At 42.5% G+C, this 22,349-nt stretch overlaps 1 protein-coding gene across 2 annotated transcripts in view; it reads left to right on the top strand.

Moving 5' to 3' along the window:
- Window positions 1-263: 263 nt before the first annotated feature.
- Window positions 264-22,349, top strand: part of gabbr1a (gamma-aminobutyric acid (GABA) B receptor, 1a) — a gene marked incomplete at its 5' end in the record, with an annotated part of 52,720 nt that continues 30,634 nt past the window's right edge. The window contains 7 exons of one of the 2 annotated variants that reach the window (XM_080767732.1): window positions 264-342; window positions 610-674; window positions 1,203-1,341; window positions 5,117-5,302; window positions 6,726-6,743; window positions 14,977-15,137; window positions 21,508-21,642. In XM_080767732.1, the coding sequence (XP_080623858.1) occupies window positions 264-342; window positions 610-674; window positions 1,203-1,341; window positions 5,117-5,302; window positions 6,726-6,743; window positions 14,977-15,137; window positions 21,508-21,642 (783 nt within the window). The remainder of the gene's footprint in view (window positions 343-609; window positions 675-1,202; window positions 1,342-5,116; window positions 5,303-6,725; window positions 6,744-14,976; window positions 15,138-21,507; window positions 21,643-22,349) is intronic. The other variant, XM_080767731.1, reaches the window with a different exon arrangement.

Below are 22,349 nucleotides of genomic sequence, written 5' to 3'. Positions count from 1 at the left end.
CTGTAGTCATGATACTCTCACTCACATATGAATCTGACAGCCCCCTTATTGGAAGAATACTATTAACCTTTCTAGATTTATTCTGTTCCCGTGCTTTCTCTGTTTCTTTTTCCCAAAGCCCCAAAGTGTTTTATTTTATGCAATATTTTGTGCATAAACTCTCCCTCTCTCTCCCCCTCATGTCTCTCTCTCTCCTATTCTCCCCCCTCTCCCTGACTCCCTCCCTCATTCTCTCATTCTCTTTCCTCTCTTCAGATCCAGAGATGGCACAGCTATTGTTTCTGATAATTCTCTATGCTCTTCCATCTCTTGTTGTGCCCATACATAATTCATCAACTGGAGGTAATATGCTTGTGTTTTTGTCTCTATGTGCTGTTTATGTGCTTGTGTTTGAGTGTTCGTGAGTGTGTGTTTATATGCATTAATGGGTAGAAGCAGCTCCATAGAGATTGCTAAGTGACCTAAATGGAGTGCTGTTATTTGTGCATGTTGGGAAGGCACCAAATGGTACAGGGATATCATGTTACAGTAATATATCTACTTTTTTTCTGGAGGATGAAATTCTTCTTGCCATCTTGCCTACCTCCTTTCACTCGTCTTTTCTTTCAGGCTGTGCCATCATCCGTCCTCCTAGGGATGGAGGGATCCGTTACAGGGGGCTGACCCAAGAACAGGTACACAGCTTCTAGATCTGCTCTGGATTAAAAACGCAGGGATCAAACAGTGTTGATTTGACATGTCCAAAATAAAATAAATAACACCCGCTCATACATACCGGTATGTGCATCGAACACTCTTGTGTCTGCACTGTGCAGGGCACACAGACATACATACACACATGCACACAATTCCCCCCACATACCGGTATGCATGCAGCATCGGAGTGCAAGGTTGAAACATAATCACACTCACACATGCTCAGAGAGATCTCCCTCTCTTCCTATACCCCCTCCTGAAACCAGAGTCAGTATGCATTTCAAAACCACAGAAGCTTGTTAATTCAGAAGATATTGCCATGAGATGTTATTTATAACACAGCTCAACCAATAGCACCACATGGGCCCAGAAAGCCAGTGTATTAAGACAAAATTAAAGGAGTCCCTAAGTGAATGCGACAAATGGTATGAGAGAGCATCAATCACTGTAATTACTCTCTCTCTTTGGCACTAATATAACTCTCTCTCCCTCCCTCTCCCTGCCAGATACGCAGTGTGCAGATTCTGCCGATGGATTATGAGATAGAGTACATCTGCAGAGGGAACAGGGTGATTGTGGGGCCTAAGGTCAGGAAGTGTTTGCCCAACGGCACATGGACGGACATCATGCAGTCCAGCAGATGTTGTAAGTGCTCTTTGATCCAACTCTCTATTAGACTCTCTCTGGTTTAAATTGAACTGCTGCTGCAGTAAATTAAAGAATGGGGGAAAAATGACTTTGTGAGTGCACTGAGAGCCTGCACTGAGAGCCTGCACCTTTAATTCTCTTAACCAATTGACAGTAGAGCACGCTCAGCTCAGGACGTCTGTCCCCTGCTGCTTTATTTCCTTTACCGTATGTCCTCCTATTCCCCATCAAGATGTGTATTTCAACAAGCCAGAGTATAGTGGTTAGTACTATACATTTTCTCTGATATTCCCTGGAGGTTTAATGGCAATCTTTGATACAAAGCAAATGTATTTCATTATCACAAATCTACCATGTTACATAATTTACAATACACCAACTGGGGATCAAGGTACAATGTGTAATGCACTGTATCTTTTCCCTCCATTTTTAAAAGTCTAGGAGTAACCTAATAGTTATTAATGTCAGGGGAAAGCGTAACCTTCCAGTTAGTTAGTTACTTTATTGAAACAAACAGTATGAAGTTGTTAATTTTGTATACCAGTCTTACATTGACACATGCCCTGCTCAGGTGGTATGCAACTCCACCCCCCCTTCTCCACACGCAGCCTATGAGAGAATAACTAGAACCGTGTAAAGCTTCAAATAGTCCCCAATGTACAGTAAGATGTACTGTACTGCCGGTGCTGGTATAGAGTGGATGGACAGATAAATCTGGGTTGATCTGGATTCTGGGTTGGAACTTGGTAGGTCTTATATCTTGAACCCTCTTCGGATTGCAGTTTATCAATCATGTCATGTCTCCTCGGTCACAAATATGATCTTGTTTCTACGTTTTGTTAAATGAGAATTCATGACTTGGTTCTCCTTTTTACTAATTTCAGAACACTAGAGAGGTGCCTGTGGGGCCTCTACAGTGGTGCCCGATGGGCACTGGCCTACTTGGAACAATACAAGTTGGAAATGCATGGCCCACCCAGATATTATGTCAGATTTCTGTATGTGTCTCTCTGTGTCCCTTTATTCCTATTGGAGTTCTGTGTCAGCCATGCCCAAATATGGAGTGTTGGGATGTCAGAACTGGCCAGCTTAGCACTGCACCCCCAGTGATGGGGTGGAACGCGTGTGTTGAATTTGAAGTCGGTGGGGCGAGTGGTTCTCGAGTAATGTAGATTACAGACGTACCACACAGAGACTTGGTGCATTTATAGTTAGATAGATTATAGATATCAACGGGGTTACTGAACAAACTCTTACTCTATAGTAAGTCCACACCCCAGACTTTGAACAGTGTTCCCCTTGGGACCCTGTCATCATAGGCTATAAAGGCAATGTACAGATGCAGCTTCTTTCTGGCACAATGTCTAATTATAAGCCACACTGTGTTCAAAGCAGCTTATTTTATGTTGAGCACCTGCTCTCGGAATGGCTGTTATTGAGCACATATTCATAAACCTTTGCTGCACTATTAATCACACTTATCATGGGTAATTGTCACAATCAAGGTTACCTTTCTTAAATAACATAAGTCTAGCAGGGGGACCCAGCTCATTGGATAGCCAGTTACAAATAGTTGATGAGTGTGCATCACCCATTCAAGTTTTTTTTTAAATGGGCTTACTTCACCATCAGGGCCCGCTCCTTTTCCTGCCTTTAGCTGGTGGTCAATCAAATATAGAAGCTCTGCCATTGTGATAGGCTCGTCTAGAAGTGGCATGTAACTGTTGGCATTATCATTATAGCCCTATGTACAGTATGTAGTGGGTGTTCTCCCTTGTCAGCAGGAGGGTTCAGCAGTCTCTCCATATGTTCTTGAAAGTCACTTTGAGAAGGTATCTCTTGTCGAGGGGATGAGGAAAGCCCCCGCTTCCAATCAATAGCTTGCCACATCTTTGCATCATCACACTGCAATATGTGCTGCCATGGAAATGCTTTGTGCTTTCCTGAGCGGGTTGTGTACCAGGGGTCTAGGTCAGGGCTCCACATGTGTCCATTCCACAATTTCCAGAACGTAGAAGATTATAGGATTCATGGAGCATTGGCCAGGGTGTTGTAGGGAATGGAGGAGCAGGTCGACGTCCTGTGTTACCTGATCAAAGTGTGCAGGAAGGGGTGTAGGGGTGGATCGTGTACTGATTGTAAGCAGGTGCCATGCCATTGATTGTCTTCGTTGTCATCACACCAGTGTTTTGAATTGGATTGGTGGCAGCAACTTGAAGCCAGTGAGTGAAGAGAAGACAGAAGGGGGGAGATGTGAAAATGTTGTGAGGTTGAAGACCAGGCATGCTGTGGCATTCTGGATGGAGTTTGAGTGAGTGTACTGTCAGACCAGCAAGCAGCCCTAATTCAGCCGTACTTTGACTATGCTTGCACCTCTTGGTTCTCAAACATCTCTATGTCACTAAAGTCCAAGCTACAAACCTCCCAAAACAAAATACTACTCCTCAGTCTGGGGCCCATGACCCATCTTTTTGCAACATATTTTGATAGTCTAGGGTGGCTCCGGGTATAAAACAGTTAAGCAAATGAAATTGGGACTGACATTTAAAATTGTAAATGCAGCTTTGCTCTCTATGCCCTCTGTGCCTGACAAACTACCTAAAAAAAGCCACAATACAAGAGGAAGCAAGAACAACAATCTGGTACCACCCTCTTTAAAAAAAAACATGGGAAAAATTCTCCTTCTACAGCACTGTAGAAGTGTGGAATACCCTGACTCCCTCCCTGAAAAAAATGCAAATTTAAAACAGGCCTGAAAATCCACTTTTTAGCATGCCAAAGGGAGAGGAAATGATTACCCCCCCGCCCTAGTCTAGTGACTACCCCACCTCCTTATAAGCCCTTCTTTGTTCCCCAACCTGTACATATTTTTGTTATTTTTGAGTGGTGCAACCACTCCAAGGAACAGCAATGTCCGTGTTCACCCGCCTATGTGACGTTAACCCACCCACCCATGCACCTATGTGACTGTGAGCACCAGTATGACAATTAGTACCAGTAGGGGCACTGTTGTGCCAGAAAGAGAGAGAGAGAGAGATAGTGCTGCACTTTGGCTGCTAATGAGTGAGAGAGAGAGGGGGGAGGGGGGGGGGGAGAGTTGCACCATGGTGTGATTTTACCTTTTATGCTGACAGCGGACTGACGTCATGCTCCCTTCTATGCATGAGGAGTCCAAGCTGCTTCTTTTCACCTGACAGAGGAGCGTTTTCCCGGCCGGACGTAGTGCGTGGAAGGAACACGTTATTCCGACCTGTTTTTTGTGAGGGTACCTACCCTAGGGGACACGGGGAGAACATGCAAACTCCACACAGAAAGGCCCTTGTGTCCTTATCATATTATCATCACTTTACCCAAATACAGTACAGCTCAAGTGGAGTTAGGACATTTTTGACCATTAATGTGGCCTGGCTTTGTCATTTTAATTAATGGTGGAAAAAACAACTGTCTCCAAAGTTGGAGTTACTGTAGTGGTTGACCGACAGTTTGAGGATCCAATGGAGTTAGGAGGTTTAGTCAGAAGCGTTTTAATACTTTTCATTGCTTCAATATTTGTAAAACGCACACACAGTAAAGGGCAGGAATGCGTTTCAGAAGTTGCGAGTGACGTCATGTTGTAGTTGTACCGGAGCTTTCCGACGAAAGTTTGATGGTCGGAGACAGTATGGACTGCCCTTAAGGGTGTTCAATAGCACTGCTTTATAAAAAGAGCAGCTTACTGGCTTTCTACAGCTGCTTAATTATCTTTCCCTCTCCCTTTTTTCCAAACTTCAAGTGCTGCTGTGCCCACGGGTGTGGACGTCTCTGGAGAACGGCAGGGTGGCGGTGAAGCCCCCGGGCCCACCGGTGGAGGGCACAGTTCTCCACTACAGCTGCCATGCCGGCTTCATCCTGGAAGGCAGAAACGTCAGCCACTGCACCAAGCTGGGCAAGTGGGACTCACTCAAACCCACGTGCCTCTGTGAGTGACTCAACTGCCTCAATAGAAATCAGCATTACGTTCAATGTAGACAACAGATTTTATCAGCAAGCAACACTGTCAGTGCAAAGAGTATGAACTATAGGCTAAAATAAGATACAGTAACAACACACTGAAACATGTCCTTGCCTGTGTTATTTTGAACAACATGTAACATAGTGATCAAATTCACAACTGTTATGTCTGGTCAGTTGAGTAATACATAAAAAGGCCAGCACAAAAAAAAGATCTGGTCTGGGCAGCATTCACAACCACTTCAGCAACAGTTATTTTAGTGATAGGCCTACAGGTATACTATCTCTGTTTTACTTTCATTGATTCAGCAATGTAGGTCACCAAATTTGGAGGAAGTGCTATTGATTAAATTAAACCCTTTTTTGTTCACATTCTAGCTAGTGGACTTTGGACTATAGGCTACTTTCTCCTGATTGGCTGAAAATTGGCCACCCACCTGAAATGGACCCTTCGCTAAGGCCCACTCTGCCAGAAAAGGGACTGGCAATTTAAGCTGTGCTTCTCACCCATATAAATAATCAATCAATTCAGTAGCAGGAGCTTCAAAATGCATTCTAAATCTAGTCAACAATGCACTGGAAAATGTGCATGACATTATTTCAGTAAACTAGAAATATGAGGAGCCGAGGAGGAGATGTTAGAGGGAGAAACAGTAACCAATTCCAACTCAATCAACTTTTCATGTAATGCACGGTACGGTATTATTGCCATCACCTGGGTGTGTGAGTCGTGTAACTTCCCCGACGTTAAGCTGTGTATGGCTGCTATGGCATGGGTTCAACAACACAGCCATGCAATATAACATTGACAGCTATGAGGTGACGGAAGCTTGCCATTCTTAGCAACAGTTGCTAAACTATTTGGATTGGCATTGGACAATCACTTTTGGGGTCTGGGTTTAGAAGGGTCCATTGTATTTTGTTTCTTAAAGAGCTGCCTGGAGAGATGGGGACTGGGGAGACCCCTGTTACCGACAAACAAGTCTATAGCAATGAATATAGTACCATTTTAACACAAAACCTTTTGTTTTAACCAAAAGAATAACCCTATACCTTTAACTAAGCAATTAGAGTGTAATCTGGGGACTAGATAGGATAGCATCATAGGATAGTCAACATAATAGTATTATTATAGCTGTGATATTATTAGCCTGTCCAATAAGTATGTGTCTGTCACTTTGTGGCATGAAATAATATGAATTTTGAATACTGAATGCACACAATATTCCTCTGGGAAAATACACACCATAACAATATTTGAGTGAAAGATGTCCTCTTCTCTGTTCATCAAACAATATGTTTTAAAATGTTGAAACATTTCACCCAAACCTTCTTTGCTAGTTGCTAATGAACTTTTTCCTTTTCCCTTTTTTTCTGCTGGCTTACCAAAGATGACAGAAACTACACAGGTAGGATTTTGGCCCTGGATTGTTTCCTCATGTTGTTATGTAGCCTACAGTATAATAGTCGTCTTTTATCTCAAGCTGCAATGCATTTTATGGACACAAGAGGGCAGCCGTTTCTAATCTATGAGAGTTGGGTAAAATGCTCTCATAGACTCATACAGGTACGTCTACAAGTAGGCAGATTGTAACAGCAACAGCATTGTAGGCTACTAAACCCATCGCACACCAAAAATAGACGATCTACAAGCTCGAGTTAAAGTACTGGAGTACTTGCTTTAAAAAATAAATATAAGTATATTTAGACACTTGTACAAGCTCACACTTTGTGTTGTTGTGTGTGCTACTAGAGCTGCTATATTTCAACTAGGCCTATATTTGAAAATATTGTTTAAGTGGTTAATTCATAATGTAATTCCTTACGTCCTAGAAATGTAGTGGAGTGAAAGTATCAAAAAAATACAAATACTCAAGTAGGCTACAGACATACTCAAAAACGGAACTTGTATGTAGTATAGGCCTAGTACTCAAGTAAATGCATGTTGTTACTGTCCACTCCACTCTCCGCTGTCCACGACCACTAAGCTGTTGTATCATTCTGAGACAGAGCAGAGGCTTTCACTTTTTAATAAAACTCTCTCGCTCTCTGATGTAGGCAGCAAAAGGCAAGACACTTGTACACAGTTTGATTGACTGAACAAAATTGACACAAGGAATTAACAATCAGGGTTAGCAGATTATGGAGAATTACTTTCTACTAAATGTGTATTAGTTTGAAGGATGTTGGCGACGATTACGAATGTGTGCACTGTTCTGACAACCTCTCTTGGGTAAATAAAAGTTACTATATAGGCCCTACTGGTGAAATAATGTCACTGGAAAAATATAATTATTTAGTTGTTAACCCATTGCTCTTAGTTGCAGTCAAGGGAAATAAGCATTACTCCACGGTATTGAACCATAGGCATATGGAGCTGTTGTTGGAAGGGCTTGAGCAGAAATGCTACATAAATACATATAGAGATTCACAGACACACAATGAATATTCAGCCCTGTAATGAATATTCAGCCCTCTGAGCCTCAGTGTACGTGTTTGTATTGGTCAGGGGCAATCATATGCAACTGCAGCTGGTTGAGGTTAGTGACTGTTAATGAGATTGCCTGGTGTAGTTTAGTTAATTAATTTGAGTTAAAGTTATGCACTGTTACGTTTGGGCATGAGCATATATCGTGTTTAATTCATTAATTCGTTTTAATTGCGGTTAGGCACAGTTAATGAAGTTTATGCATGGGTTTTGTGATTTTATTTGTTAATTTAGTTAAGGTTAGGCACTGTTAATACTTTTTTGTTTAATTCATGAATTCAGTTGTTATGATTCAAATATAATTTTGAGTATAAACTATATAACTTGGGGTTGGGGTGGTTTTGTCTCCCTGCTCTTCTATTGAAACATTTTGATTGTGTCAAAGTTCATGTCTCACCTAGACACAGGATCTGACACAAATTTTTACTGGGTCAATATTAAATGTTTCCTCTGAGCAAGCAGGCAATCTCTAGTAGCTCAATAATAAAAATGTCAGCACTTGTGCAGGAAACCGGGTTAAAATCGATGATAGAAGAGGAATGTTACATAGTGCAACTTTAAGATTAGGCACTGTTTGTTATGTTTAGGCATGGGTTTGGTCTGGTCTGGTTAATATTATGAGTAAGGATCTGTGGAGGGTGTTTAGAGCGCTCAAACAGACACATCAAAACAAGTGTTTCCTATACCAATGCCATGTGACAGCTGAATATCCACTGTCAAATTTAAAACCATGCACTCAATTATCTCAGCCAGGATTTATGTCGACATGGGCATGACAACAGAACTCACATAACATAAAGAGAGGGCAGAGACTTTACAAAGACACAATGAACTAAACAGGAGATAATTTCTCCGGTCCTGTCATTACCCTGTTACAGTAATTTAACTCTGAAAGTGTTCATTTGGGTACATTTTTACACTCTCATAAATGAGTTGAATTAACACAGATGATTTGATGGTGTGCTGCACTGCTGCCTATTTCTGTAAGTTCTGTAAGTTTAGCTTTTTTGTTAAAACAAAAACAAACATTTAAAAAGGTTAAGCATATATTCTGTATAGTAATCATTTCTATGTGGTGTAGGTGGGGTACCCATTTTATCCAATCAGGAAAGAGAACCCATTTATCATGTTCAATTTTATAGTGTTCCAAATTTGTCTGCAACTTTCTTGTTTTTGTTTCATAACTTCCAATTGCACTTGTTTATCCTGTATGAGTACTCTCTCCTGATTAGATAACATTTCTATACCCTGACATGAAAATGTATTTTCTGTTTACTAACGAACTGGAGACATAGCAAGACCCCTGTTGGTTAACAAAGTTAGCAAATAGCAATGATTACTATAGGACTATAGAGCCACTTATTTTAACAAAGAAAGACCTTTTAGAACTTTCTTTTTATACTCTGTCAGCATCTCTTATTTTGTTCCCTCTCCACTCAGTGTGTGTTCACCTGACTCACCACCCACTTACTGCCTCAGCAGGAGAAAGGTTAATACCCTGCTGTGTGTGTGTGTGTGTGTGTGTGTGTGTGTGTGTGTGTGTGTGTGTGTGTGTGTGTGTGTGTGTGTGTGTGTGTGTGTGTGTGTGTGTGTGTGTGTGTGTGTGTGTGTGTGCACGTACATACGCACGCACGCACATGCGTGCGTGCGTGCGTACGTGTACGTGTGTGTGCGTGTGCGTGTGTGTGTGTGTGTGTGTGTGTGTGTGTGTGTGTGCGTGCCTGCCTGCGTGCGTGCGTGCGTACGTGCTCATACAGTATGCATATTACCTTCCCAACTGCAGAGCCCATGACTGGGAAGATTACATCCACTATCTGCAGACAGAATTGTCCCAAAGGTCCCCAAAATAATAACATGAACATGAATAATCATGAAATGCCATTTGTATAGCGTTTAATCAGCATTTGCCTTTGTGAGTGTTCCCCATACAGAACCAATTTTTTGTCAGAAAAACAAAAACACTTAATCTGGCTATTATAGGCAATTAGGCAATAGTGCACATACCCTCATATTGTCTGACATTCTCAAAACACATCGGAACTTACACAGACCAGCGTTGGCAATAAAATCAGAACAGAGGTAACTAGAAAGTCTGGACCCAAGACCTGGTGCGGGTCACATCAGAGTTCAGTGATTTGGCTAACCAAAATGATGTGGATGTAGGCTACTTCATGTATCTACTATGAGTTCCATGAATTATCCAATGTGTGATTATCTTTGCATAACAGTGGTCGGGGGGGTAGGACCAAGGGATTTGGGATTTGTTTATAAACATTTTGGTATTTGTTTATAAACATTTGTGATTTGTTTATAAACATTTGTGATTTATTTATAAACATTTTGGGATTTGTTTATAAACATTTGGGATTTGTTTACAAACATTTGGGATTTGTTTATAAACATTTGGGATTTGTAAATCTCATGGGGGGGGGGGGGGGGGGGTAGGACCACTACCAGTTGACCTGTAGTAAGTCTCATGGTCGGGGGGGTAGGACCAAGGGATTTGGGATTTGTTTATAAACATTTTGGTATTTGTTTATAAACATTTGTGATTTGTTTATAAACATTTGTGATTTGTTTATAAACACTTGTGATTTGTTTATAAACATTTGGGATTTGTAAATCTCATGGGGGGGGGTAGGACCACTACCAGTTTACCTGTAGTAAGTCTCATGGTCGGGGGGGTAGGACCAAGGGATTTGGGATTTGTTTATAAACATTTTGGTATTTGTTTATAAACATTTGTGATTTGTTTATAAACATTTGTGATTTGTTTATAAACATTTGTGATTTGTTTATAAACATTTTGGGCTCTGTATAATATGTTGCCTAGGGCCTCAAAAGGCCTAGAACCGGCACTGCATAACACAATGTTGTAAATCCCAGCTACAGTATCTGGTACTCAATGCATGTTAAAGAAAGATACTGAGAATGAATTAATCATAAATACTATGTGACAGAGGACCCGTGTCTGCAACAATACTGACAAAACTATAGCTTACATGTCAGCTTCCAGGCAACACCTAACAATCCATTTTGAATGGTGGCCTTGGTATTCTGGGCAAGTGTGGAACTATCTGAGAAATATCGGGAAAACATTATTTTTATTCGATTTATTGTGCTACCAAAGACAAGAAAAGTGAGTAAGAAAGCAGGCCATTATTATCCATGGGAATGCCTATTGCACAACATATTCTAGATTCAAGAAATCCAAACGCCCTCATTAAATTGCCTCAGCAACAGATTGCAGCTGAAATGTCCCCATAGTGCACACTGCAGACTGCACCTAATACCTCGGCAGCAAACGGCTGTGCCTTCACAGGGGTTGTTTACTGCATTCTTGGACGCTGTGCGTGCTGTCAGTGCTCGCTGCTGGTGGTGTGGATTGGAACGCCTTATAAAAGTTCAGGCCTAAATAATTGATGCTGTGGTGGATGGGTCATGGGGTGGGATGGGTGTGGGGGGTGGTTAAGGGGGGTTTATGGGGTAATAGAGAAGAAGGGGAGGGGAAATGCCAACATATGATCACTAGATTCACCTCTGCCTCTGGTGGCTTATTACAGCAATGGGATCTGCATGAATTGCACACTCCAACATAATGAGATTTGGATAATGAAGTGAAGTTATATAAATCGTGTTTTATAAAATCACTGTAGAATTTGTTCATTTGACCTCAAATTATTTGGAGGAAATAATGGTCTCTTTCACAGCTGTTTGAATAAGGAACTTTCAAAAGTGAAAGTATCCTATTATTACAGTGTTCATAGAACATTGTTGATACTTGTGTATATGATTGTGGAAAAATAGTATAATTGATAGACCTACACGATTGTATTGACATTTTTTTCCTTTTTACAACAATCCAAAACCTTTCCCTAGAGTAAAAGCCAATGCCATTAAGTATTAATAACGACGTCAACTGATTCTTGAATATCTTGGCAGGAGCCAGACAGGATTCTCCACGGAGGAGCATGCATACTCGCTTTTGAAAAGGGCAGAAATAATGACCAGCTGGATCATAATTGAATTCCAGCTCTAATTCTGTTAGAGCCATTGACCTACCGAGGGATTTCATATAAGGTTGGCAGCGAGAAAGTGCTGCATTGGCTGCTGCAAGGCCAGTGTGTCTTTTTGGTCTGAGTGTATGTATACGGTGGCAAGTGTGTTTGCATACCAACATACGACATTCATATGATCATGTTTGTGTTGTCATTGATTATTTTCTCAAAGTAGCTCCGCTGTAGCGCATGGGGGCTATTTGTAATATGGAGGTGGATGAGCATGGAGTGAGCACACAGTATACTGAGAGGCTTTTACAAAGAACGAACACTTGATTGATTGTGTAGCTGAAAGCTATAATCTTACTGATCAATTTCTTTTTTTCTTTTTGTCAATAGTTCAACATTGGCATTTAGGGCTCGATTTTCGTCGCTGCCGTTACCTGCGGCCCACAAGTCAGCCGCTGCCCGGAAATTACGAGTATAGTAGCTTGCTCTGTCCCTTAATGGTATTTTGCTCCAGCGTCACCCGCAATCTATTTTGCCGACACCGGTATTTGCGCCTAGAGGTGTGGTCATGGGCGTGTTGGCACGCTTTCCCCTAAATTGCTATTTTGGTTACACACATTTGGGAAGGCGCATTATTGGCTATTTCCCCTACCATAAACCCTCAATGAAATGAATTGAATTGCATTGAATTGAATGGGGCATTGGGGTGTTGTGCTAATTAGCTTATTTCCATCGCTCAAAAATCCAAAAACAATTGTGTATATATCCTCTCTTCATAATGTAAATAGTATCCCAAGCGGTACCGTTTCGTATACTGCCTAAACGCACGATCTATATACCAAACGAAAGCTCGAAATCCGTAGATCACACAGCACTTTGAAATGTTAAAAATGAGCGAGATCTGAGCGAGTTGTTGGCACGGGGAGGGGGTGGTGGACAGCACAAGTGAGACTTCAAGGCAGCAACGCTTCACTCTTCCATGCCTTGGGCTAGACCGTAAGGCTATGAATCAACATAGAACTGGGCATAACGGGCAATGGATAAGGGATCTCTTAAAGGCAATGGCATGTGGCAGGGTGATTGGTTTCATTATTGTAACGCCCAAACCACACATAATGTAACGGGTAGCGGAGGTGTTTTAGGGATTTAGACAGGTGACCAAAATAGCCACTTTACCACTTTAGTGTGGGAACGCCCCTTCCCCACTGCTAAATCCCCAAATAGTGTATTTAGAATGCTCAAATGAAAATGGAGCCCTTAGTCTAGGTAACCTCTTTAGATGGATAATTGGATATGTCAACATATAGACCAAACGTTGATTATGAATGCATTATAGGACCACAGTATATAGGCCTGTAAGCTATATGGGACAATGTGGTGATAAAATAAGTTGTAGCTTGTTCAAGGAGAGTGAAATAAGACACTGGCTCACAAAGCAGTAGTACAGTGTAACAGTAGCTGGCCTTGTGTGCTTCATTTGAAAATCTTAATGGACCACTTCACCACTTTTCAAAAGTTCATGATAAAATAGCACAAAGTCTGTGTCTCATGAAGGGCTGTGGGCAGTTCAGAAACCCGTCCACCAGTGACATCATCGATGGGGAATAGAAACTGCAGGCGTTCTATTCCTAAAAAGTTGCAATGCGAAAATAGTTGCCATTGTTAAATATATACTTTTTTAAATCTGCCTAACGATGATGTCACTGGTGGATGGGTTTCTGAACTGCCCACAGCCCTCCTATGAGACACAGGCCAAGTAGAAAACAAATTGTGGTATTTTATATGAGGACCAATTATATGAAGATAGGTTGAAAAGTGGTGAAGTGGTCCTTGTACAAAGACCCTTCTCAACCGCCTTCAGGTAGGTCTCTCTGTCCCTCTCCCTCCCTCTATCCATCTCTCTCACCTTCCCTCCCTCTCCTCTCCTCTCCTCTCCTCTCCTCTCCTCTCCTCTCCTCTCCTCTCCTCTGTCTGTCTGTCTGTCTGTCTGTCTGTCTGTGTCACCCCCCCATCTGTCTGTCTCCCTCCCTCTCTGTCTCTCTCAAGTCTCAACCCTTCCACCCCTCCCAACCTCTCTCTCTCCCTCCCCCCCCCCCCCCCCTCTCTCTCTCTCTCTCTCTCTCTCTTGCTCTCTCTCCCTCTCCCCCCTCTCTCTCTATGTTCTCCTCTCTCCACACACATTTCTGTGCGAGTTATTCTGGCTGAGACTCCCATGCAGCTAGTCAGTGTGCTGCAGTGAGTGATGCGCAGAGCTCAGGCGCGCCTGATTCCGCAGAAAATCCTTTTCATGTTGGAATACGAATAGTTGAACGAGGATTAAATATCCGTTTCTTCCACACACAAAACCATCTTTTAATTTTTTTTAAAGTCCAACTTTTTTTATTTTGGTCAATTTGACCCATTCTTCGTGGATTCGAGACGAGTGTTGCTCGGTGCGCGTGTTTTATTCTATTTGTAAAAGTCGTGAGTATGGGCATCATTTGTGCATCGTTGACTGTAATTCGACTGCCTTGTGCACAATGTGTACAAATGCATGAACCCTAAATTAATTTCGTCAGTTTGCATGTGCATGATATTGCAATGCAATAGCCAGCTTCGAATGATCAGAATCGTATCTGCAGCCCAAAGTAGAAATGCTATGGATCCCAAATTGAATTCGTCCCAGCCGCTAATAATCAAGGTAGGCTACAAAATAGCCTAAATTATAGGATCGATTGCGCCTATACGTTACTAAAATGATTATGGAATTAATGTTCTGTCCACAAATGCACACGCACAATAACAAAGTAAAATATTTTAAGATCTAATAGGTTATTTAAAGTTCTCCAATAAACCAGACACGTGTTGAGATCACTTTTCGCCGACAACTATAGTTGCGATTCGAGTGCACGAAATTCATATACAGCAGTATAGCCTCTAGTCCCCCATCAAGACAAGTAGGCGGCAGACAACTGCAACTTTTACCATTAAAAAAGAACAGCACTCTATCTTACTGCACCACTTCAAAACAAGTTCCAACTCACCTGATCATGTTGGGGCTTCGGAGAAGTCTACGGCAGTCACACGGGGTCGCCTCCGGCCACGAAGCAAGTAAACTCCGGGCATCTCTTATGTTGCTTCTCTTGGTCTGGCCGTGTCCGTCCATAGGCAAAAAGAAGCTGTACATCGGAGCGCTGTTTCCAATGAGCGGCGGCTGGCCGGGCGGCCAGGCGTGCCTGCCCTCCGCGCAGATGGCCCTGGACCTTGTGAACAACAGGACTGACATTCTGCCAGACTACGAGCTGGAGCTCATACACTACGACAGCATGGTGAGTGTGACTGAGCGACACGGCGCTTAAGGTGGTGTGTGTGTGTGTGTGTGTGTGTGTGTGTGTGTGTGTGTGTGTAGTGTGGCTATGTGTGCACAATCAATGCGATTTTCTCCGAGACAAATTGCTCTGACAGTTGGGTCTCTTGAAAATGTAACGTGAAGTGATAAGTCATATTATTGTTGTTGTTGGTGTAATTTCAGACAGTTTAGGCTACTGTGTAGGTCTTTCTTTTTCCTGAATTTTGGTTTTGCAAGTTAGCTCCACACACCGACTTGACTAGCCAGCCTATAACCACCCACATAAAAAAATGTTCCCCATGTTCTTTTGGAGTTATTATTTTCTTCACAGTGCCTGCCTGCACATAGCCTATTCTAAAAACTACATAGCCTAGTTATTGTTACTCTATAGTGTTTGTTTGAGGCACGTGCATGCCACTGCCTTATCCTGAGTCTCCATTGGAGATCATCTGACCACAACCCCCCCCCCACCCCCCAGCACTGTTCAAAGATTAATTAATACACATCAGTCCTCTTAATGAAATTACTTGCGCCATAATAATGGAGACTGCCTTGTGTTAAATGAGCAAAACACCTTCTTGCTCATCAATCATTTATCAGCTGTATTTTTTTTTAATGTCAGCATTATTCAATCACTGCATGGGCTATACATTGAGCATATAGGCTGTTCTCTCCCACTGGTTTCTGTCCCAGTTTTCATTATGCCTATACCCCAGGCAAAATGTTTAAGGTTTGTTCTAAGTCTTCCTTTTTGCCATAGTAAGCCTAATTTATTCTTTGTGGTTGTGGTTATGACCAAATTACAACTGATTTTCAAGTGATGCACGTTTTCACTTTAAAAAGAGGCGGTCATACAGTATAAGGCTTTCTTTAAGCTATAGTCATAAGCTTTGACATTATTCGAGGACGGACTATAAACGGGGAATTTGGGGGAACACAGAAAAAAAATGCGGATTTCCTCTTCAATCCGCTCAGTTTCTCCTCCCTTGAGGGTGTTTATCAATCATACTGCAGGACAGAAGCTTTGAGAGGGCTCGGGTGCCAAACGGTTAACAGTGCTGCTGCGACTGGTTAGAAATCGCTATGAGCTTTGTTCTGATTGGTGAAAGAGGCCCTGCATTGGAATCCTGTTTAAGAGAATAGGAGAGAGAGAGAGAGAGAGACAGAGAGAGAGATAGAGAGAGAGTTGGCATGGCAACACAGTTACTCTTGAGCAAAGCACAGAAACAAACAAGGTTTCAGGGTTGTGTGTGTTAATATGTTTGCAAACGTATGCAGAATATGTGTGTCCAGTGTTTGTTACATTACATTGTCCTTCACATTGTATTGCATACTCACACACGTATTGAACATTTCTATTAATTAATTAAGTGTGTGTGTGTGTGTGTGTGTGTGTGTGTGTGTGTGTGTGTGTGTGTGTGTGTGTGTGTGTGTGTGTGTGTGTGTGTGTGTGTGTGTGTGTGTGTGTGTGTGTTTGTGCGTGCGTGCGTGGGTGTGTGCGTGCATGCGTGGCCTCCAATTTGGAATTTACCTACCAATTTTGGACAGATTTCATGGGCTAGAAAAACCTCACTTGTAGAGCATGACTCATTGAGGCCTCTGATTCAAAACAGATATGCAAATGCAGAATAAAACAAGTTAGAGTGACAGCTGTAAAATCCTTGAATTATGTCAAGAGGAGTTTGGTATTTATCCCATTTTTTGTGGCAATAAGTTCTCAGTTTTCCAGATAGAAAATGTTTCACACATGGCTGAAATATTAATTAGAAGCTTGCCCTCTACAAAGCAGAAAAAGCAATTAGAAGAAAGGGATTAATTAGGCCTGCTATTTACTTGCTATTACTTGCTATTAATCCATTCACAGCTTGTTTGGTCAAGGACCAAACCTGCACCTGGCGAGCTCCGCTCTCATCTTCCTGTTTAGTGGTCGGATTAATACAAGAGCATAACCGCTGTATTTATCTTGGTATAATTGCGTCTCACGATCAAGGCTGGAGGACAGCAGGTAGCACCATTGTCACACAGCCTGTATTTGTTTTCATGTTTCGCCAGTTTGTTTTTGTTTGCATCTCTCAGACTATAGATCTGAGAGATGCATTCGAATTTCAGCTCTGTTTGATTTGGATTTCGACGAAGTGCCAAACCCAATTCCAGTGTGTGATTATCAGGTTTTTCAGTGTGTCAGTTTAAGTGACAGACTTGGTCAATATACTATACAATATTCATGAAGTTCAACACTTCCCAGACTGTCATTTTTTAATGGATGCCGATACCCTGTGGTGGGGAAATGGCTTTGGAGAGTTCTCGTTGGGCAGGGTGCAGAGAGAACATTAGCCCATTTTGGGCGGGAACCCCTTTTGTTGTTTTAAACATTATGTTATAATTTAGCTATTGAAAAATAGCTGATCTACAAGCTCATAGTGCGCCACCGAGTGGCGCGCTACGAGCTTGTAGGTCTGCTATTTTTGAAAAATCGTAAAAATGTGGCGCAAATCTTTGAATATATATTCTTTCAAAGTGAATGTTTTTTAATCAAGTCTAAATGGGTTAAGCTATTTACAGCATTCCGAGATCTTTATACACAAACACACATGTGCATGCCCAAGTGCAAACAGGCACACACGCATGCACGCATGCGCGCGCGCACACACACACACACACACACACACACACACACACACACACACACACACACACACACACACACACACACACACACACACACACACACACACACACAGGCACGCACGCATGCAATCCAGCTCCGTTGCCATGGATATATCAAAGTGGAGACTGCAAACTTTGATCAATTATTGTGTGCGATGGAGTGAGACAGTGTTAGTAGAGAGAAATGGTATGATGGCGGCTTTTCTCACTTGCGTGCTTTAACTGGCAGCTGGGAACACTGTTCCCAACTTGAGATCCATATTACGTATCCTTGCTTCACACATGGCTACTGGAATACAAGCCTAGAGTAGCACTCCAGGCATAATTATAAGGATGTTAGTAGGATGTTGCTACACCGGCTTTGAGATTTAATACATGCCACCCCCTCGGGCCCTGAATGTCCTATTCTCTCTCTGTTCACGCTTCTTTTATATTATTCAATCTGCAGTGTAATTAGAGAGTACGTTAAGAAGAGTCTTCTGTCATTCTCCTGTAGGGAATCATCATTTCTCTTCAAAGGCACACTGCACTGCAGGCTGGGTGTGTGTGGCTGGAGAGCCATCAAAGACATGTTAACATACACTGATATTGGTTTGGGGAATTTCAGCACCAAGGACAGCACCAGCAGTGGCGGCCGGTTATATGGGTATTTGGTGTGTGTGTGTGTGTGTGTGTGTGTGTGTGTGTGTGTGTGTGTGTGTGTGTGTGTGTGTGTGTGTGTGTGTGTGTGTGTGTGTGTGTGTGTGTGTGTGTGTGTGTGTGTGTGTGTGTGTGTGTGTGTGTGTGTGTGTGTGTGTGTGTGTGTGTGTGTGTGTGTGTGTGTGTGTGTGTGTGTGTGTGTGTGTGTGTTTTTTATAAAGTTCACAGTCAAGCAGAAACTCTACCTTTTAATTTGACTAATTCTATAATCTTATTGTCATAATATACTGTATATAAATAGGTTTTAGCAACACTGATTGATTGTCTTAGTAATAAGGAATCATGAGGAGAAGATCACTCTTAAATGTAGGACCGCTATACTCAGATATGTTATACGGTCACATAAATTACTCTTTAAAAAGGTTGCATTGAGGGTTACGTGATGAAGTTAGTTCTGCACATTGTTGATACAGTAATTGTAATCTCAGATATGAAGAAAATCAGCAGTGGCTGGGGCACGGTGGCACAGTTGGTAGTGCTGTCGCCTCACAGCTAGAAGGTCCTGGGTTCGATTCCCGCTCGGGACGCTGTGGGTGCTGGCGGCGTGTTTCCTCCTCCACGTCATCAGTGCCCATACCCGAAGGTGGGGTTGGCGAAAGGGCCTTTCTGTGTGGATTTTGCATGTTCTCCCCTGTCCCCTATAGGGTAGGTACCCTCACAAAAAACATGCAGTAATCCTGGTCTCTAAACTGCCTCCCCCTGGCCAGCCGGGGTGCCTGATGAAGGGGAAAGGAAGTGGAACTGGTTGGAATAACGTGTTCCTTCCACGCGCTACGTCCAACCAGGGAAACTCCCCCCTGTCAGGTGTAAAGGAGCGACTTGGACACTCAGGCATGAAAAATGGGTTACAAAATCGTGGGATAAAAAAAATCAGAAGTGGCTCGAGTGACGCAGTGGTAAGGTGTTTGCACTGTTTGGGAGTGGGAAGCTGGGCGGGGAGGGTGATATTTGTCACTGAATGTATTCCCGGGCTGGGGCCTGTCAGCAGGGAGTGTTGGGCGGGAGGAGAGGAGTAGGATGGAGATTATGTATGTTCTACTCTACGTCCTCCTTGACATTAAAAAGTTTGAGAAGCACTGCTTCAGAGGAGTCACACAGCTACAGTCATCCTCAGCCGGGGAATTGTTTTGGTAGGCCATCACCCACTGCCGTGCAATTGTTCATGACATTCAGAAGGCTGGTGGGAGGAATTATTTTCTTGGATGGGCATGTAAATGTGTATTTGTGTAAGTATATTTTAGTGCATATTGTCACTGTCAGAAATATTTTAATTTTTTGTGGGTTTTCTTTCGGAAATAAATGCCCTGGTTGATCATATTGTACAAAAGCATCAAAACTGGCATATCTAAGCTCGAAAAACGGCAACATGTTTTTGAGCTTGCAGATCGGCTACGTTTGAGGTTTTTGAATTTGAATCCTGCAAAGTAACAGTTTTGTACATATGAGGTTTCCACCTGACAGACACAATATACTTTATATATTGTCACTGTCAGGCAGAACCCTTGTATATCCAAAACCATGACTGTTCAGGGAATGGAAAAAATAACTGTTCCAATGGATCTAACGTAGTTTTTATTTAGCTCTCATAATGCATATTTCATTGGTTAAATATTTTAAAAGCCGTAGACAATCAATCAATCAATCAATCAATCAATCAATTTGTCATCCAAGCTGATAGAAACGTTCATTATTAATGTTATTTCTTCAAAATGCACCAAGTCTGTGTGTGTGTGTGTGTGTGTGTGTGTGTGTGTGTGTGTGTGTGTGTGTCTGTAATCCACGTAACTCGAGAACCCTTCGTCCCACCGACAAATTCACCACACGTGTTCCACACCACCACAGGGAGTGCAGTGACCTAGCCTCGCGTTGCAATACTAATATACCACTTCGCTGGGCTCCGCCTCGGGGCATATGCATAATTGCATATGCAATAGGGGCGGATGAAGTCTGGCTGCGCCAGGCTAGCAGTGCCCGGCCTTGAGTTGGTCGTACCCACGGTTGTCCAGAACCGCCTCTGCCCGGGCTCTGGACAGAGGCCCTAGATCTCCATATATGGAGCTGGCCTGTTCTGACATCACAATATGTTCTGACATCTGCATAGACTCCATATTTGTGCATGCCAGACAAAGAACTCCACATATGGGCATAAAATGGACACAGACATAACTGGGTGGAGAATTAATTTCCAACTTGCATCGTTCCAAGTAGGCCAGTGCCCAACAGGCACCGCTCTAGTGAATATTAATGAGGACCAATTATATGAAAATAGGTTGAAAAGTGGTGAAGTGGTCCTTTAACCACTTTCAACCTTGTGTCCCTATTTTGAGCACTTATAGGTGAAATTACTTTTTCACCTATAATATACATTTTATTCTTAAAAAAGGAGCTATTGTAGCAGATGTACAATCTCACAACGAGTTGAATACAAGCTCACTTGCTCTCTTTCTCTCTCTCTCTCTCTCTCTCTCTCTCTCTCTCTCTCTGTAATGGGCTTGGGACCATTTATTATGCTTATGGATATCGTGTTGTACTGCAATAAAGGACAGTGAGAGCTTCATGGACAAGTTTTGTAATGCATTGTGGTTAACTTTTGTTTCTTTCCTCCTTTTTACACATATACACCTGTGAGGTGACAAATTAAGATGATTCTGATTCCTTTCCTCCTTTACCACTCTCCCTTCTTTCATCTTTCCTTCTTCCATCGCCCATGTCCTCTGTTTCCTGTGTCATCAACCGTCTCCCTCACCCTATCTGGTCTCCTAACCCCTCCCCCCGGTCGACTATCTCTCCCTTCCTGGCTATATCTCTGCCCATCTGTCTTTCTCCCTCTCTGCCGCGATCCATCCATCCATCCATCCATGCACACGCATGCATTCATACACCCACAAATAAACACACGTGTACATCCACTCAAACAAACACCCATACTTTACTTTCCCATCATCCTCTCCTCGTCCTTTCCTCCAACTCTCCGTCCACTTCAGTGTGACCCCGGTGAATCCACCAAGCTGCTCTATGACCTTCTCTACACGGAGCCCATAAAGATCGTCTTGATGCCCGGCTGCAGCGGTGTCTCCACCATAGTGGCCGAGGCTGCCCGCATGTGGAACCTCATAGTGGTGAGTATTTCTTTTTGTGGTTTCATACCCAGAGAAACCAATGTTGAATTGGTGATTTTGTCTTTGCGTGCGGGGACACTATGTTAATGACATCAAGCAACACGTCGCACCTACACTACAGGAGTTAGTCACATAAACATAATGGGCTTATTCAGGCTTATTCCTATGTTAATAGAGGGTATGCGCATGCTTAAAGTGAATGGCACATCGAGTGGCAAAGCAACATGCGCCATGGTACTGCGTGCAATGACCAATGCAACACTGATAGAAACCTAGAGGAAGTTGGGTTGGGTCCGCTTTTACTGGTAGCCAATGTTTACCTCACTTCCCTGCTCCATAGCGCAAATGGAGTAAACATTTCTTAGCCACTTATTAATCAAGTCAGGATCCACAAAGGTGAAATCGGCATGCTTATGCACTTTACAAAGTGACCAAGGACACAAAGGCAAAGCGAGGCCAGTTTATTTTGTATTGCACATTTCAACCCTGAAAATGCAATTCAATGTGCTTTGCACATAAAGCAAAGGAAACACATTATAAAAGGACATTAGGATACAATAAACACAAAAGAATGATTTTCTTTTATAATAAATATAATTGCAGTGCAAAAACTCATGTAAGGCAGCGGCAAAAAGAGTGGTTTCACAGAAACAGCTCATGTGACTTCAAGTGTGTTTGAGTAAAACTGTCTCTATTTTGTACTGTAT

Source organism: Protomyctophum bolini (genome assembly GCF_963924005.1).
Source record: "Protomyctophum bolini genome assembly, chromosome: 7".
NCBI classification, from domain to species: Eukaryota; Metazoa; Chordata; class Actinopteri; order Myctophiformes; family Myctophidae; genus Protomyctophum; species Protomyctophum bolini.
This window is presented reverse-complemented; position numbering and strand designations above follow the sequence as displayed.